This window comes from Arvicanthis niloticus, chromosome 4, assembly GCF_011762505.2.
Source record: "Arvicanthis niloticus isolate mArvNil1 chromosome 4, mArvNil1.pat.X, whole genome shotgun sequence".
Classification (NCBI taxonomy): Eukaryota; Metazoa; Chordata; class Mammalia; order Rodentia; family Muridae; genus Arvicanthis; species Arvicanthis niloticus.
The window spans coordinates 44,864,708-44,883,252 of NC_047661.1; the positions used below are offsets into that span (position 1 = coordinate 44,864,708).

At 37.3% G+C, this 18,545-nt stretch overlaps 1 protein-coding gene across 1 annotated transcript in view; it reads right to left on the reverse strand.

Moving 5' to 3' along the window:
- The window catches only part of Dhx36 (DEAH-box helicase 36), a 42,374-nt gene that overhangs the window by 11,380 nt on the left and 12,449 nt on the right, over positions 1-18,545 (reverse strand). Inside the window, exons 9-17 of the mRNA XM_034500097.2 lie at positions 18,269-18,350; positions 10,053-10,193; positions 9,717-9,819; positions 9,294-9,381; positions 8,199-8,254; positions 6,233-6,297; positions 5,360-5,503; positions 2,294-2,411; positions 1,343-1,441 (exon numbers count right to left, since the gene is read on the reverse strand). Of these exons, the coding sequence (XP_034355988.1) occupies positions 1,343-1,441; positions 2,294-2,411; positions 5,360-5,503; positions 6,233-6,297; positions 8,199-8,254; positions 9,294-9,381; positions 9,717-9,819; positions 10,053-10,193; positions 18,269-18,350 (896 nt within the window). The remainder of the gene's footprint in view (positions 1-1,342; positions 1,442-2,293; positions 2,412-5,359; positions 5,504-6,232; positions 6,298-8,198; positions 8,255-9,293; positions 9,382-9,716; positions 9,820-10,052; positions 10,194-18,268; positions 18,351-18,545) is intronic.

An 18,545-nucleotide genomic window follows, 5' to 3' on the forward strand; every position in this document is an offset into this window, starting at 1 on the left:
AACCCCAAATCCCTCAAGCATGAAGTACCTTCAACAAAAAATAATTAAGTAAAAAATAAATAAATAAAAATAAAAAAGTAAATTTTAATGTCAGCAAAGGCTAACATATACAAACACAATGAATCTACAAAATGGAACTGTTATGTCAGAAGTTAAATCCCCTGTGGTAAAGCAGTTCTGAAAGATACAAGTGGGTGAAATTGCAGTCCCTAACAGTCTAGTTTAGAGGGTATGATGCAGAAAGAGCTAAGGGGCACACATAGGAATGACGTCTGTTTCAATTCCCTGTGCAATCTGGTTCAAATGACAACAGCTAGAAAAGTAGCCTGAAGATACCCGAGAAATAAATAAGTGTTCATTCAAGCAGTGTATTATATTAAAAGCCAATCACAATGCTACAAAATCCAAATTTAAAAAGTCATCTACAGGGATGGTTTCTAAACCAGTGACATATAGACACATGTCTTCAGCAGCCACCAAGCCTGCACTAACCAAGGTGACTTTACAGGTAAGTAAAAATACTCTTTCTTTACATGGTCCGGCAGAGTAGAGAGGTGCTGTAAGGAGTATGTGTGAAGGTAACTACAGTAATGAATTTCCAGCTGATCTGTTTAAATCACCACTACAGCAGTAGATAGCACTTCTAATCTTTTGTGCTTCTCTTACTACTCTGGGCATTAATTAAGGCCAGTCCTGCACCTCTCAGCAGGAATGACTGTCACCATGTAGTCACTTAAAGAGTTTCTCATATAAATCAGGACTAACAAACCAGAAAGTTTTGTTCTATGTAAACAAGATATAATAGTGAATGACAGTTCAACAATTATTTACAGCATCACAGAGAGAAGAGATTTGTTCATATTCTCTCATTTGATGTCTACATTTCAACTAAATTACTTGAATCTAACAATAGAGCATTATGGTAATCAGAAAGAGAAGACTAGACAGAACACATATAAGACCACTAATGAAAATGTTCAAGATTTCATGTAATTTTAAACCAGAATTGCGCCAGGCAGTGGTGGCCCATGCCTTTAATCCCAGCACTTGGGAGGCAGAGGCAGGATGATTTCTGAGTTCGAGGTCAGCCTGGTCTACAGAGTGAGTTCCAGGACAGCCAGGACTTCACAGAGAAACCCTGTCTCAAAAAACAAACAAACAAACAAAAAACACCCCCAGAATTGCAACAAATAAAGCTCAGGGAAGACTTGTATCTCAAAAACATGAGAAAAGTGTCATATCAAATATGACAGTGCTGTACTCTAGAGTAATAAAAACTTTTAAGTAGTATTTTAGCATGCTAAATCAAGTTATACTTAAAAAAAAAAAAAATCAAAGTTACCAGTTCCATTAGGTGTTTTATGGAGAGCACTACTGCCTCATTTGATGGTGGGTCCATTAACCTACTCAGAAAATAAGCAATTCCACCCAGCCTCAAAATCTGTGGAGACAAATAGAGTTATACGGATCAAAAAGTCATAAAACATGTATTCGAAAGCTTACATTACACTTTCTAAGAGCAAATCTAATGAGAAAAATTATCAAGTTAAAAAATTCCCAACAGGTTGATTACTGATTACTTTAGAAATAGGGTTAGTAGAGTATGAGCACAGGTGCGCGCGCGCGCGCGCGCGCGCGCACACACACACACACACACAGAGAGGAGAGAGGGAGAGAGAGGGGGGAGGGGGAGGGGAGGGGGAAGGAGAGAGAGAGAGAGAGAGAGAGAGAGAGGGGGGGGGGGGGGGAATATAATATCTGAAGATATAAGAACAGCTAGCCAGAGCTGGTAGCACAGGACTATAATACCAGTTACTCAGGAGTCTGAGGCAGGAGGATCAACAGTTCAGGGGCAGCTGGAGCCAATTACTGAGACCATCTCAAAGTCCAAAAAAACGAGAGGAGAATGCAGTTCATTGGTGGAGAGCTTACCAAATAGAAAGCTGTGGTTCAAGCCTCTGAACCACAAAAATTAGAAAGGGTAGCTGACATTACAGACTGTTACCTGTCCAACACTGTTGAGGAATTTTGAGCAGCTCAATCAAGCTATCTGCTCAATCAAGCTAAGTTTCCAGGTAGAAAGTGGGAACGAAACACAGGTACCCTGATTCTAACATTAACAACTACTTGGTATACATAAGAAGGAAGTTCAAGTACTTTCCTCACACAAGTGAAATGAAGTTCATAAAAATAATCCCTTTTTGCAGGTTCATATTATACTTTTTCTATTAAAAATGGTGAAAACTATAATACCACCATCCATGTAGTTTGCTAATTCTCCCAACTAATATACCTTTATTTGCAGACAAAGTTCTTCCAACGGAGTTCTCAAAATTTCTGGTAGTTGGTAGTCATCTAGAAGGCTTTCCCTAAGACCATTATACAGATGATAACAGTGACCAGGCTGAACTCTGAAAAAGAAAGAAAGAAAGAAAGAAAAAAAGGAAAAAAAAAAAAAACAGTATCAAGAACATGACTTTTAGAACACCAAAGGAAGAGCAGAAAGGAAAGTACCCAGTATCCAATCCTCACAAACCACACATAATTATTACTGCAGGTCTGTGAAACTCAATTCTCTTGTATCTATCTGGAGAGACCCTAAACCCTATGTCCAAATTTTACTTTGTTTCTGTAGTTTCGGTTTCCTTTAAAACATTTTTTCTTTTAATTAATTAATACATTGGTAATTTTAAGTATAGTATAATATACTTGAATACATGTATATTAATTATAACAGTCCACTTGCATATCCTTATTTTGTTATATAAACCTTCAAGCACCTCTTTTAACCCTTATAAAGTATGTAATATATTACTCTGAACTATAACTGTCGTCTGTGTGGCAGAACACTACAACTCACTCGTATGTCTTTTGGTAGCTCTTATGCTGCAGTTCCAGAAAGCAATGAAAGATATTCCTATCCACAATTTGGTTCATATTTCTGAAGTTCCTCTGACCTCGCTCAAAATTGCTGTTTATTCTGGTCAGGCTTAGACTTGTTGTAAGAAATACTATGTTTATGTTTGCAACTTTGTGCCACAACTGATATGTCAAAAGTCATATAATCCTGAACAAAATAATATTTCAAGACTCTGGCTGTTGTAGCAGTAAAAGATCTCAAACTTTCATGTATATATACATTTTGCCATAAGTCTGCAAAGACTCAATATATAATACCTAACATTTCTCTGGTGGTACAGACTCACCATTATCTAGTACCTCAAAGAGACTAGTGCAATTTCCCAAAGGGAAGACATAGCATAGTGGTGCTTTTTGTTTTGTTTTGTTTTTTGTCTGCTTTGTTGTGTTTTCTGATTTCCAAAATAAGCATCAATCTAATCAGGTTTTGTTAAGTTTGTCAACATTACATTATAAGAAACTATCTGGAAATCAGACTAAACAGAGACAAACTGTAAACATTATAGCAAACAAGCCTGAATTATCTAGATCAAGCACACATTTCAAATAAAGAGATACAAATGTAACAACCAAAAAACATTTTCCTTAGCTCTTCTTTCCTTATATAAGTCCATATGTAAGACTGGTGACTTTTTTAAACCTATAATGTTGTGCAGGAAGCACTGGTGAACCCCAGAAACCATCAAGGAGTTGATTTTGATGTAATCACACTAGGGTCTCTTTATTACAAGTTTGAGCTTGGGCCACATCACAGTCTCTGACACAGGAGAACAGGAGGGGACCCCAAGCCCAGCTTCAGCAAGTACTTATAGAGGCAAGAAGGGGGTATCTAGCCAGACACACATCTGATTGGGGGTGGGGGGGGTTATTATGGCCTTAAATATAATTAGCTGATGCTGGGAGCCAAAGCATATATTTAATTTCTGCTTTCCTCTTGATTGGTGGTTGTCAGGAAGTGTGAGGTGTAGATTTGTTGGGAAATAACCTGGAAACTAGTGTTAGATGAAGGTTTTGTTGGATAGGATGGTATAAAGGAAAAATTCTTCAACAACACTAGACACTGTTCTGTCACTAACATAAAATACTGCAACTGTTCATCAAGAAGAAGCAGTAAGCAAAACTATGTGTAAGGGTCAAGACAAATACTGTTTTTAATCATTAAAACAGATGTTTTTATTTCTTAGTTTACTACCATATCAATGGAGAAAATGTTTCCCTTGTATGTTTACAGGTAAGTAGTGAGGAGAATCAATACGGCTTATAAGGACAGTGAGTAGAAACTCAGACTCTGGAGTTGGCTGTTTGAATTCATATCTGTCTCTGCTATGCACAAAGTTCTAGAAAGTTATGTGACCAAACTATGTCATTTCTTTATAACTTAATTTCCTTATTCTAAAAACAGGCAATTGCCTATGTCAGCTGAGAAGTGAGAATTAAGTATATAAAGCATTTAGAGGAGCTGACACTTGAACAGTGTTAGTTATCATTAAGTATTATTAGCAACCAACATGGAAGCAAAACTCTAAATGATGTTTATTAATTAAATAGACTAGGTCATTGTAGAAAAGATTCATAAAATTAAAAAACTCAGCAGATAATTTCCAAGTACAAATAAAACTACTATCGTCTTTAAAAAGGTGTTGCTATAGTACTCAGGCATGGAAAAGGCAAACTCACACTACACTGAGCTCCATTTAACCTCTTCATAATGGCTACCACCCAGAAAACCAAGCCATGTTAGTGGGGATGTGGGGAAAGGAGCACTTAGGGCACTGCTGGTGAAATGACACTGGCATACTTACCAAGTAAAGCAATACGGAGGGTTCTTAAACAACAACAACAACAACAACAACAACAACAAAAAAAACCCCTACAGACAACTACCACACGACAACTGCTGCTCCGTAAGTGGACATGTGAGGTACTGTAAGAGGTACCTCCGTAAGAGGTACTGGCATAGTACTGAGTGCTGCTTTAATCAAAATAGCTAAGATACACAATCAGACTAACCAGCCCTCAACAGATGAGTAGATAAGTACCAAATGTTTGCTCCTATGCAGAATCTACCTGAAAACCTGATGAGTTACACAGATGATGAATAGATGGGTAGGTAGACACTCATAGGGAAGGGTAGGAGATGATGAGTGGCAAGAAAGGAATCTACATGGGGAAGGCATAGGGAACAAGAGGATACAGTGCATGTTACATGAAAGAGAGAGGACTACCTGAGTAAAGGAATGAAATTAGACAGAAGTATAATTGTATCAATGTATAAAAATGTTATAAACACATTTTATATGACAATTAAAAATCAAATACTAATAGCTGTAGAAGTGATGAGTTCAATATATTATGCAAGACACCTCTTATAATAATACTTCAAAATTTGCCCACATATTTTTTTGCATGTGCTCAAGGCCTTGCACAACATCCGACTTACCTTCCAGCTCTCCCTTTCCTCTGTTTGGCATTAGCTTTACTAACCCACTCAGCAGACATGGTACTTATGTTGTTCTGTGTGTCAAAGTGTGTTTCTTTAATTTTCCCTCCATCTATTACATAAACCACATCATCTATGGTGATGCTGTTTGAAAAAGATATACAAAATATTAAAAAAGTACATCAAGAGATAAAATTATACCAAGCCTATAGATGGATTTTAAAAAATCTATTTAAAAGACATTTTTCTTGGATCAAGTAGATTTTATTAGTTCAAGCCTTTTCCTACTCTTCTCACACTTCTCAATTTTACAGCATTAAGCACCTGACAACAGGCAGTGTTCCTATGTGTAGTGGTAGTAAAATGATTAGGTCACATGCCACATTCTTCTCAGACCACAGGCATCTCATCACATCCACCACTTCATGACCACCTCTGAAGCCCTAAAGGAACTATGCTTTAACAGCAGCTTCTGGAAAATAAGTTGTTTCAGCAACTTAACTATAAATATAAATACCTCCAGGAGAGCATTAGAAATGTTTAAGGCTGCATATAATTATACAATAATACTATCCCTAACTGGAGAATGGACAAAAGGCCTAAAGCTATGCCAGTTTCCATGATTCTTTAGAGAAGTTATGAAAAACAACTTGTTAAACAATGACTTTGAAAAAGAGAACTAAACACAGTAGAACAGCGTTAGAAAACTGAAGTTTATATTTGCCATCCTTGACTAACAAATGCTAAAAACTGATTTTTTAAAAAGAGATTTCAAAGTTATTTTACAGAAAATAAAGGTTAAACTATGTTAATAATGTATGGATCTCTACACTTATGTAATCACCAATAGCTGATATTTAAAATGGTTTTTACCTAGTTTCTGCAATGTTGGTAGCAATTACTATTTTCCGAACACCGGGAGGAGTTTTTTTAAATACCTGTAAGAATAAATACATCAAAAGTATACTAATTTCTGACATACTTTTACAATGTTATTTCTTGAGATATTGCGATCATTTTTAGCATTTATACTTTTTAATAGTATGTGTCTTGTGTATCAATTTATCATTAACATATACATTTTCAACTCGATGAAATCCTCCTTTGGTAAACCCAGATGTCAGAAGTATATCACAAACAAGAGGCAAACAAAAGTCACTCCAACTTTTAGCACATCTTTAACAAAAGCTGGTGAGCATAAATTAAAGGAAAATAGTTTTAATCTGCGGACAACATTTACAAAGCCAAACAAAGAATTACGAATCAATGGGGAATTGATGGCAAGTGCCACAGCACGGTAGACTAGCTTGCGATAGACTGTGGAGTAAAACAGCCTCTTCAAATACCAAATCCTACAAATACTACTACTCCTAACAATGCCATCAAAGTTGAAGGAAGAAAAGTAGTCAAGCACAACAGGCTCTAACACATACATACACCGAAAAGAATGTATCCATTCTTGATTTATAAAACAGGGCAATCAGTACGTAGCAGGCACATACTCTCTCATAAATGTATGCATACTCTACTAGGTTAGGGTGTCAAGCATGGAAGAACCTCCCTCCACACCAGAGACACTTTTATCTAATCAACAGGGTGACTCCCCATCAAAGTATCACCAAACAGACTGAAGGAGCCAGAGTTATTTTCTTATAAAAAAGAAAACTGAAAGAAAAGGGTCTGAAGACAGTGTTTATTAAGAATTATCATTCTCATTAAGAAAATCCTGAATCTGACACAGTCATAACAGTTGTTAATACATTACTGATAAAATAGGAAATCTCCTGTTAATATACTAATGTGATAAATCAAAATCTCAAACACCAACATATGCTATGTCACAGCTAATTTCTAGTGTGGGTTTTTTAGTGGTATTCATATATGCTTTCTTTGATTCAGGAAACCTAAACAAGTTACTGATGAAACCATTTCTCTATACTTTTCTAACATTAACAAAACTAATCTGGTGGTAAATTATCATGGTTAAGTTTTTACAAAACCATTCTCCAAACAAATGGCTCTTTATAAAGTATTTTTAACATGGATCACTATTGTAAAGTGTTTATTTAAAGGTAAATAATATATAATAAAATAAGCCTATGAGGAGAAACTAGATACAATTTAAGTGAAATTTTACCATGTGGGTTGTCAATCCTCTCAGAGCTATAGACTATCTAATAAAAACTTCAACACCAGGCTATTAGGAACCCAACTTTTATATCTACAACACAACTCTTGCATCTAAGGCTCAGAGATCATAGCAGAAGATGGGGCAGAAAGATTCTAAGAGTCAAAGGAATGGAAAGCTTGATGTGAGTTTTCATCTCCTAGAAATGTCAGAGAAGCAACCCCTATGAGGTCTCATCAACATGGCTGCTGCCTAGAGAAGGCCTGACCAGGGACATCATCATTAGACCTGCTAACAGTGAAAAGCTAAAGCCCTCAAGGCAGACAACCCTAGACAGAGAACTACAGGCACTTAAGGAATGCTGAGATGAGGAGAAATAGTCTTTCTTTGGGCAAAGAATATCAGTTGGTTAACCAATACCAAGTGACAAGCCCTAATAATTACATACATATAAGCATCATTTTACAAACTTATCAGGAAATATTTATATATTTAAGAATGTATGCATGTGTGCATACACATACACATCCCACTAACAACATCATCAAAGAAATAGAGGACATGAATTTGAGAGAGCAGGGGGTGGTGCATAGGTAGAATTGGAGGGAGAAAAAGGAAAGGGCAAAACATTATAATTATATTTTAATTAATAAAAAAAAATAGTAAGGTTTGTCTCAATCTGAAAGACAGAAAACAAATTTAAGAACATACCTGTGTCTGGTTTACAGTAGGCATCAGTGAATGTAAAGGTATAATAAGAAACTTATCTGAAATTTAAAAAGTAAAGTAAATTAAAACACCATAAAACATATATGGCACATGCATGAAATAATAAATTCAGCTGCAGCTGCTGAATCATAGGTTTTTTTTTTTTTTTTTTTTTTTTGGATTTTTTCGAGACAGGGTGTTTCTGTGTAGCCCTGGCTGTCCTGGAACTCATTCTGTAGACCAGGGTGGCCTCGATCTCAGAAATCCGCCTGCCTCTGCCTCCGAAGTGCTGGGATTAAAGGCGTGCACCACCACTGCCCGGCTGAATCATAGTTCTTAATTCATACTTCTACATACAGTAAAACCAAGTTTTACTACAATTATTTTCTGAGTGCTCTAATGACCCATTGACATTTTGCTTTGTTAATCTATTTTATAATCGATAAGCATTTGCTTATCAATTCTTTTCAAGATTAAAGCAATTTTTTTCTATTATCTATGTGTCTTTCTGTGTGTATATGCTCTGTGTATGGGAGCCTGTGAAGGTCAGAAGGCTGAGCTGGATGTCCTGAACTGGAGTTATAAGCAGTTGTCAGCTGCCTGATGTGAGGTGAGTGGTGTGACTTGAACCCAGATTCTCAGGAAGAGCAGGAAGCGCTCTTAACCACTGAGCCTCATCTCCAGTCCCTGTACAAATTCTTAAAATTCTCAATGGTGGAGGTTATCTATCAAAATCACATTCATAAAAGGCCATTTAACTTCATCCTTACTAGTAATAAAACCTCCTATGCGAGGGGGGCAAAGATTGAAAGCCTCTGAATACCAATATTTAAAATAATACTTTCATAAAACTAAGAAGTTCCACAATGTACATCCCATCTTTACTTATAGCTCAGAACATTTAGAAAACATTCAATTTCTTAAAGGAAAAAAGCGAACTGGACTTAGATGAACAAAGATGAAAAAAAAAAATCCTATACCCATATAGCCACATTAAGTAACAACTTCTTCAAATTAGAAAGGGGGAGAGGAGACCACAAACTACATAAATTCTATCGTCAGTCTTGGTATTATATAGTATAATACATTATGCAATACCTGATTTAAACATCACTTGTGACATCAAGAGATCATGCAAAGTACTGATATTGTCCCAGCCTGGTAGAAAGACCAATATTGCACCATCCTGTATAAACAGGAAATTACAGTTAAGAGAATCACATCAATAATCACACTAACAATTCCATGTACACTTAAATCCTCATAAAAATTAGAGTAGCTTTGAATTTTAGTTATTATTTAAATGAATACCCAACCCTTAAAAAAACATAGACCTATAATCTAGAGATATTTGTTTAATCTTTACTTTAAATAGGCTAAATACCTAAATGTTATTTTGAGATTTTCTTCTAGTCCACTTTTTAAAAAGCATTTAGGAAAATAAGTTTTTTTCATGGCTTTGTTGGATGCATAATAAAATTTAAGAACACATTACTTGAAGAAAAACTAAACAAAACTAACCTCTTCTTCCAAAACAATGTATCGAATAAGGGCAGCAATCAAATTCAGATCAACTTTATCATCATCCATCATTTGCAAAACATCTACGGTACTTGCAGAGTATCTACACCAAAATTACATAGAAATGCATGAAATGCTTGTGAAGTTTTCCATGGGTTACTCAGATATAAACTTTAAAGTCTGCATATGAACAGTCTATAGAGAAAATCAAACTTCCTGGGATAATACAGCTCAGCAGCATTTAGGTAGAATGAGATTCTCTCCCTTCAAATACACTCATCATCACAAGAGCCCTCCTCGGTTCAGCCACTGTGTGCATGCCTCACTCAGACTTACCTTGTTCGCAGTTCCTTTATATAAGCTGGCCAGCGTTCCTTATAGATAGCCTCTTTTTCTTCTTTTTCTTGCCTATTGACATGACCCTGCATGAAACCCCTCTTGAACTGGGATCTATGTTCTTTTTGTTCTGGAACATATCTAAAATAAAAAAAAGCATTATACATTTTCCCACATTTGAAACATTATGGCTTTTAAGAATGCCTGAGTTTTTATGACTAAACCAGATTCTAAAGAATATTTTCACTGTATTTCTGGAGAATGTTGCCCAAAATATTAACTTAAAAGTGTTAATACCTAAAACTTCTCATTTAGGATAAAAAGTATTCCCAGCTGAAGAGCATAAGATTATATGCCATCTTAATAATCTCAATGAAAAATGATTTGAGTTGCCTTTTATCTTCAATTTTAAGTTTGCTCCAAAATAAAAGTTTTTAATTAATAGAAGGTCAAATAAGACTTAATGACTGTTTAATAGACTTTGAAAGATTTTTTCAAACCAAGTTATATATATATATAAGAATCCCCTATGGACATAAAATAATTTCTGAATTCCAAGGATTTAAATTAATAACTCCAGGAGTATCAGCTCTATGCTACAAACTGCACAGTTCTGCTGTCACAGTTACAGGTTAGAGGAGATCCAGAATTAGCATTTAGGTTGTATGTGTTCTGTCAAGTGCTATAGTGACTCCATAGTGCTATAGCAAACTTCAGAAATAAAGGAAGTATAGGTGTCCAAGAATTATTCACTTGCGCTATGAGCTCTTGAAAGGCAGAGGGTGGGAAAAGGCAAATGAAAATTGAAGCTATACTTTAACCCCCACAGGGTTCAAAGGAGAGCATTCAGATGGAATAGGGAGGATGAGTGGAATCAGATGGAAATAATGCCCCTCTATGCTCTGGCACTGACTAGTTGTGGTCTTGCAGGAGGCATTAAACTTCCAGGCTTTAATCAGACTTGTGCAGTTCATACTCTTAACCCATTATTAGTATGAGAATCTTTAATTAAAAAAAAAGTGATTAGTGTCTGGTATATATTAAACACAAAAATGTGGAAATCACCTTTCCTATTTGGTACCATTGGCCAGGGTCTCCCTAAGTCTTTAATATAAATAAAAGCACCAATCTGAGGTTCAGTTTGAGACCTTGAGACTGACTGAGATCCAATTAGAAGAAAACTGGTTTCTTCCCAGTAACTTCAACACTCAGGGGTAACCTTTACCTACTCCTCAGTCAGTCTCAACCCTCCATGTTCTGTTCTCCTAGTCTTCCAGCCAGTGTTTCTTTCCTCCTACTTCCTTCTCAAGGAAGAAGACAGCTTTGACTGACAAAAAAAATCTCTACCCAAAAGATTACCCTCCTGCACCCTCCCTACTAGTGAAGCTTGAGGACTGCTACACAGAAACTTTGTTTCGCATCAAACACCTTTCCACAGTTTGTTGATCTTTCCTGCCTTCCAGCAAGTTTAAGAAGGCAATCATTATGAAATGTACACTGCCGATAGATACCCCATCATTTAATGTCACCAAGCTATTGTGTATAATCTCTTTCAAAGGACCAGCTAAGTATAGCATGATAAAAAGAAGAGAGCACAGCTCAAAGTTGAGTTACGTGCATAAAAAATTTATGGCCAGACTATAAAATATAAAACCAAGACCACTGCGTACGACCTCTCTTTTAGAAGTTCTTTCCTCTCTGAAATATACTATTTTCTCCCTGTTGCCAACTTTCACGGTTTTATTCATTTCAAATCTCCTCATTTCTTACTCACTTACTTCACCAAACTTTATGCAACAGCTTTACTCCTTATCAAGACACAAATTTAAAGGCCATATATACCACGTCTTTCCTTTTTTTTAATGCTCACAAGGTAGCACCATGTGAAGTAAAATAAACTATGGAGTCTTTCTGATATCAATTTTAATTTTAAATAATAAGAAATCTTCAAAAATTCTACAAATGTTTCTACACATATAATTTACTTGCTCACTCATTATAGTCTAGGCACTGTGATTGATGCACAAGTAACCAAAATGAGTAAGACAAAATCCTTAACTTTAAAATCTTAAAAAATCTTGTGCAAGAGGCAAATACATACTACTATCATGATAGTGTCAACAAGTGTTAGAATACAAACAGTGGGAGATGGGAGGAAATTTACGTTTTTTTTACTTAGGAATTTAAAAAATTTACTTAGGAAATTACAAAGAAGGTGTCACATGGAGTCTGAAAAAAAAAAAAAAAAAGCACGTACACAAATAGAACAACATGAAGAAAGAGCCTTAACTGGCTGCTAAGCACATTTAATAAACTACAGGCTACGTCACAAGGAAATGAGCAGTTAGATGCTAAAGGGCTAGGGCTTGGAGATGACTAAGCATTCGGGAGCCTGTGCTTTCAGAACCTTTTGCCACTAACGAACTGATAAAATTTTGTTCAGCTTGCTAGAGGATGCTGATGGTTCTCAGGCAGTGCTGAGAGGCAATTAACACTACACTAGCCAAGCCCTCTGGTACACAACCTACTCAAGCTGTTCTTCAGCAAAGTTTCATATGCAGAGATGTCCCTCGGGGGAGGGAAGTTCCTGTGAGATTTGTGAAGAGAAAGTAGAGAATATCCTATTATTCAGACCAAGAGTCCTTCCAATAGAGCTGACAGTCAGAACCACTGGTACAGAAGAATGAGAAGACATATAGGATATACCTCACAGTGCACAGAAGCTGTATCAGGGAGTAGCTATACAATGTGGCATAAGTTGGTCATTCAGCACAGAAAGTCATTGGCCAATCCACTTGGTAAATTTTTAAATATACAATCTAGAAAATTAAGTACAAGACTATCATTAAGCATGAATTATTGGGTAAAAAACTTATTTGTGCTGGTGGAAAATGGCAGAAATCAAATATAAGAATGATTTTGGTTTGAAAACTCTTCACTCTATGGAAATGCTCCTAGTTAAAGTTTAGAACTCCATGATAAATGGATTGAGGGTATGATCAATAATGAGTTATAAAAATAAATGTGTCACCCTCGCCTGGTCCTTGTAACTGGGACAGACACCTAGCTGGTCTGCTTCTGTGAAGACACCATATCCTGAGACATCCCAGAGAAGACACTGCACTCAGAGCAGCTGGAGCTCAGGATCACAGGATCACAGGATCACAGGATCACAGGATCACAGAGACATCTGGACCCTGAGGAGTTCTGACACAAGCAAGATAACTGGAAAGACAGTCTCCAGTCAGAACCAGTGAGTGAGGGTAGCACTAGAGTTAACCAAATGGCAAAAGGCAAGCGCAAGAATGTAAACAACAGAAACCAAAGTTACTTGGCATCACCAGAACCCAGTTCTCCCACCATAGCAAGCCCTGAACACCACATCACACCGGAAAAGCAGGATACAGAATTAAAATCACTTCTCATGATGATAATAGAGGACTTTAAGAAGGACATAAATAACTCCCTTAAAGAAGTATAGGAGAATACAGGCAAACGGATAGAAGCCTTTAAAGAGGAAACACTAACATCCCTTAAAGAATTGCAAGAAAACACAACCAAACAGGTGAAAGAATTAAACCAAACCATCCAGGATCTAAAAATGGAAGTAGAGACAATAAAGAAATCTCAAAGGGAGACTACTCTGGAGATAGAAAACCTAGGAAAGAGATCAGGAGTCATAGACGCAAGCATCACCAACAGAATACAAGGGATAGAAGAGAGAATCTCATGTGCAGAAGATACCATGGAAAACATTGACACTACTGTCAAAGAAAATGCAAAATACAAAAAACTTGAAACCCAAAACATCCAGGAAATCCAGGAAACAATGAGAAGACCAAACGTAAGGATAATAGGTATAGATGAGAGTGTAGATTCCCAACATAAAGGGCCAGTAAATATCTTTAACAAAATTATAGAGGAAAAATTCCCTAACCTAAAGAAAGAGATGTCCATGAATATACAAGAAGCCTACAGAACTCCAAATAGACTTGACCAGAAACGAAATACCTCCTGTCACATAATAATGAAAACATCAAATGTACAAAACAAATGTAAAAGCAGTAAGGGAAAAAGGCAAAGTAACATATAAAGGCAGACCTATCAGAATTATACCAGACTTCTCACCATAAAAGCCAGATGATCCTGGACTGATATACAGACCCTAAGAGAACACAAATGCCAGCCCAGACTACTATACCCAGCAAAACTCTCAATCACTATTGATGGAAAAACCAAGATATTCCATGACAAAACCAAATTTACACAATATCTTCCCATAAATCCAGCACTTCAAAGGATAATTGATAAACCCTTAGCCAGACTAACCAAAAGGCACAGAGACAGTATCCAAATTAATAAAATTGGAACTGAAAAGGGAGACATAACAACAGAAACTGAGGAAATTAAAAAACCATCAGAGCCTACTACAAAGGCCTATACTCAACAAAATTGGAAAATCTGGATGAAATGGACAATTTTCTAGACAGATACCAGGTATCAAACTTAAATCAGGAGCAGATAAATCATCTAAATAGCACCATAACCCCTAAAGAAATAGAAACAGTCATTAAAAGTCTTTCCACCAAAAAAAATTCCAGGACCAGATGGTTTTAGTGCAGAATTCTATCAGACTTTCAAGGAAGACCCAATACCAATTCTCTTCAAACTAATCTACAGAATAGAAACAGAAAGAACAGTACCCAATTGGTTCTATGAAGCTACAATTACACTCATATCTAAACCTCACAAAGACCCAACAAAGAGAATTTCAGACCAATCCCTCTTATGAATATTGATGCGAAAATACTGAATAAAATTCTCGAAAACCTAATCCAAGAACACATCAAAACAATCATCCATCATGATCAAGTAGGCTTTATCCCAGGAATGCAGGGATGGTTCAATATTCAGAAATTCATCAGTGTAATCCACTATATAAACAAACTCAAAGAAAAAAACAACATGATCATCTCACTAGATGCTGAGAAAGCATTTGACAAAATTCAAGATCCCTTCATGTTAAAAGTCTTGGAAAGATCAGGAATCCATGCCTCTATTCAAAGGATAACAGGGTGAGAAAGAAATTATGGAAATGACACCTTTCACAATAGTCACAAATAATATAAAGTATCTTGGAGTGAATCCAACCAAGCAAGTAAAAGATCTGTATGACAAGAACTTCAAGTCTCTGAAGAAAGAAATCGAAAAAGATCTCAGAAGATGGAAAGATCTCCCATGCTCCTGGATTGGCAGGATTAACTTAGTAAAAATGGCCATTTTGCCAAAAGCAATCTACAGATTCAATGCAATCCCCATCAAAATTCCAAATCAATTCTTCATAGAGATAGAAAGAACAATTTGCAAATTCATTTGGAATAACAAAAACTCAGGATAGCTAGAACTATTCTCAACAAAAGAACTTCTGGGGGAATCACCATACCTGACCGCAAACTGTACTACAGAGCAGTAGTGATAAAAACTGCATAGTATTGGTACAGAGACAGGCAGGAAGATCAATGGAATAGAATTGAAGATCCAGAAATGAACCCACACACCTATGATCACTTGATCTTTGACAAGGGCGCTAAAACCATCCACTGGAAAAAGGACAGCATTTTCAACAAATGGTGCTGGTTCAACTGGAGGTCAGCATGTAGAAGAATGCAAATTAATCCATTCTTATCCCCTTGTACAAAGCTCAAGTTCAAGTGGATAAAGGACCTTCACATAAAACCAGATACACTGAAACTAATAGAAGAGAAGGTGGGGAAGACCGTTGAATACCTAGGCACAGGGGAAAAGTTCCTGAACAGAACATCAATGGCTTATGCTCTAAGATCAAGAATTGACAAATGAGACCCCATAAAATTACAAAGTAATTATAAGGCAAAGGACACTGTCAATAGGACAAAACGGCAACCAACAGATTGGGAAAAGATCTTTATCAATCCTACATCCGATAGAGGGCTAATATCCAATATATACAAATAACTCAGGAAATTAGACTCCAGACAACCAAATAACCCTATTTAAAAATGGGTTACAGAGCTAAACAAAGAATTCTCAACTGAGGAAACTCGAATGGCCAAGAAGCACCTTAAGAAATACTCAATATCCTTAGTCATCAGGGAAATGCAAATCAAAACAACCCTGAGATACCACCTCACACCGGTCAGAATGGCTAAGATCAAAAACTCAGGTGATAGTAGATGCTGGCAAGGATGTGGAGAAAGAGGAACACTCCTCCATTGTTGGTGGGGTTGCATGCTGGTACAACCACTCTGGAAGCCAGTTTGGCGGTTCCTCAGAAAACTGGAAATAGCACTACCTGAGGACCCAGCTATACCACTCCTGGGCATATACCCAGAAAATGCTCCAACATATAACACGGACATCTGCTCCACTATGTTCATAGCAGCCTTATTTATAATATCCTAAAGCTGGAAAGAACACAGATGTCCTTCAACAGAGGAATGGGTACCAAAAATGTGGTACATTTACACAATGGAATATGTTGCAGCCTGAGCTGCCTCACGTTTGGGGGCCAGAAATGTTGAGAACTACTCTAGCCCATGCTTGGGGGCCAAAAGGTCTCGGACTGCTCTGTCAGTGTTTGAACCCGCACTGCCAAAAGCGTTGGGGACTAACTTGTTAGCCCTCACTGCCCCAAGCAGCTCTGGTCTGCAGGTCAGGGTTCAGCAAGAGAGAGAGTGAGGACGGGAGTGAGGAATGCAGACCAGACAGAGTGTGATTCAATCCCGTTTATTCTTCAGTTTCTCTTCTTCTCTCCAAGTCCCAAGTCTTGAGTTCCTAGTCCCTAGTTCCTAGTCCCTAGTGCCTCCAAGTCCCAAGTTTCTTCTTCCAAGTGCCAAGTGCCTAATGTCTAATAACTTTAACTCCAAGTTGTTCTCTCTAACCTAATTCCTAGTTCCAAGTTGTACTCTCTGAAGTGTCTGATTCTCTGTTACTCCAAATTGTTCTGAACTCTCCTGTCTGCCTCTCGCCTTTTATATGTCTCACTTCTAAGCCACACCTTTAAGTCAGGCCTTTAAGTCATGCCCTTAGGAATCTGATCTCTAAGTCAGGCCCTTAAGTCACACACCTTTAAGTCTCACACACCCAAGGGAAAATCCTGGGTATCTAAAGCAAGATGTTATCAGAGTGTGCTCAGCTGTGTAGGCTAATGTAATCAAGTCTCTTTTTAGGGTATATGGCTCAAGATGGCTACAAGGATGATAGCCGCCTTCTGTCAGCTCCCCACAGAATATTACTCAGCTATTAAAAATAATGAATTCGAGAAATTCTTAGGTAAATGGATAGAACTAGAAAATATCATCCTGAGTGACGTAACCCAATCACAAATGAACAAACATGGTATTTACTCACTGATAAGTGGATATTAGCACAAAAGCTTGAAATAGCCAAGATTCAACTAACAGACCACATGAAGCTCATGAAGAAGGAAGACCACGTGTGGATGCCTCGGTCCTACTTAGAAGGAATAACAAAATACTCAAGGGAGCAAATATGGAGACAACGTGTGGGACAGAAACTGAAGGAGGGGCTGTCTGGAGACCATTCCACCTGGGTATCCATCCCATGTGCAGTCACCAAAGGTAGACACTGATGTGGATGTCAGGAAGTACATGCTGACAAGAGCCTGATACAGCTGTCTCCTTAGAGGTCTTCCAGAGTCTGACATATTCAGAGGCAGATGCACACAGCTAACCATTAATCTGATCAAGGGGTTCCCAATGGAGGAGTTAGAAAGAAGACTGAAGGAGCTGAAAGGGTTTGTGGCCCCATGAGGAGAGCAACAATATCAACCAACCAAAACTCCCCAGGGTCTAAACCACCAGCCTGGGAGCACATAGGGAGGGACCCATGACTCCAGCTGTATATGTAGGGGAGGATGACCTTGTTGGGCATAGGTGGGAAAGGAGATCCTTGGTCCCATAAAGGCTGAACACTGAGTGGGGGGGAATTTGAGGGTGGGGAGGTGGGAGTGGGGGATAGGTGGGAGCACATCCTCATAGAAGCAGGAGATGGGGGGGATAGGGTAGGGGGTTCCTGGGTGGTGGGGGGAATGGGATAAGGGAATAAAATCTGAAATGTAAATATAATATCCAATAATAAAAATTAAAAAGATTAAAAAAATAAATTTGTCATGAGAAGACAATACATTAGAACTTTTTTTGCTGCTGATTGTTTACCTTAGTTTTTCAATGATATCTTCCAAAAGATATTCCACAACTGGAAAAGTAAACCCGGGTATATGTATCATTGGACAGTTACCTAAAATGGCAGATAAAATATACCCATGACTTTATAGTCAACGTTCAAGATTAAAAATCAACACACACTGAGAGTAACCCAGCATAACATTCTTAACTTAAGAAACAGTTCCACACTACTTTTCTGACTTAAAAAAAGAAAAAAGTTTAGTTTTAATAGTTAACATTATACTTCTACAAACTCTATTACCCAAGA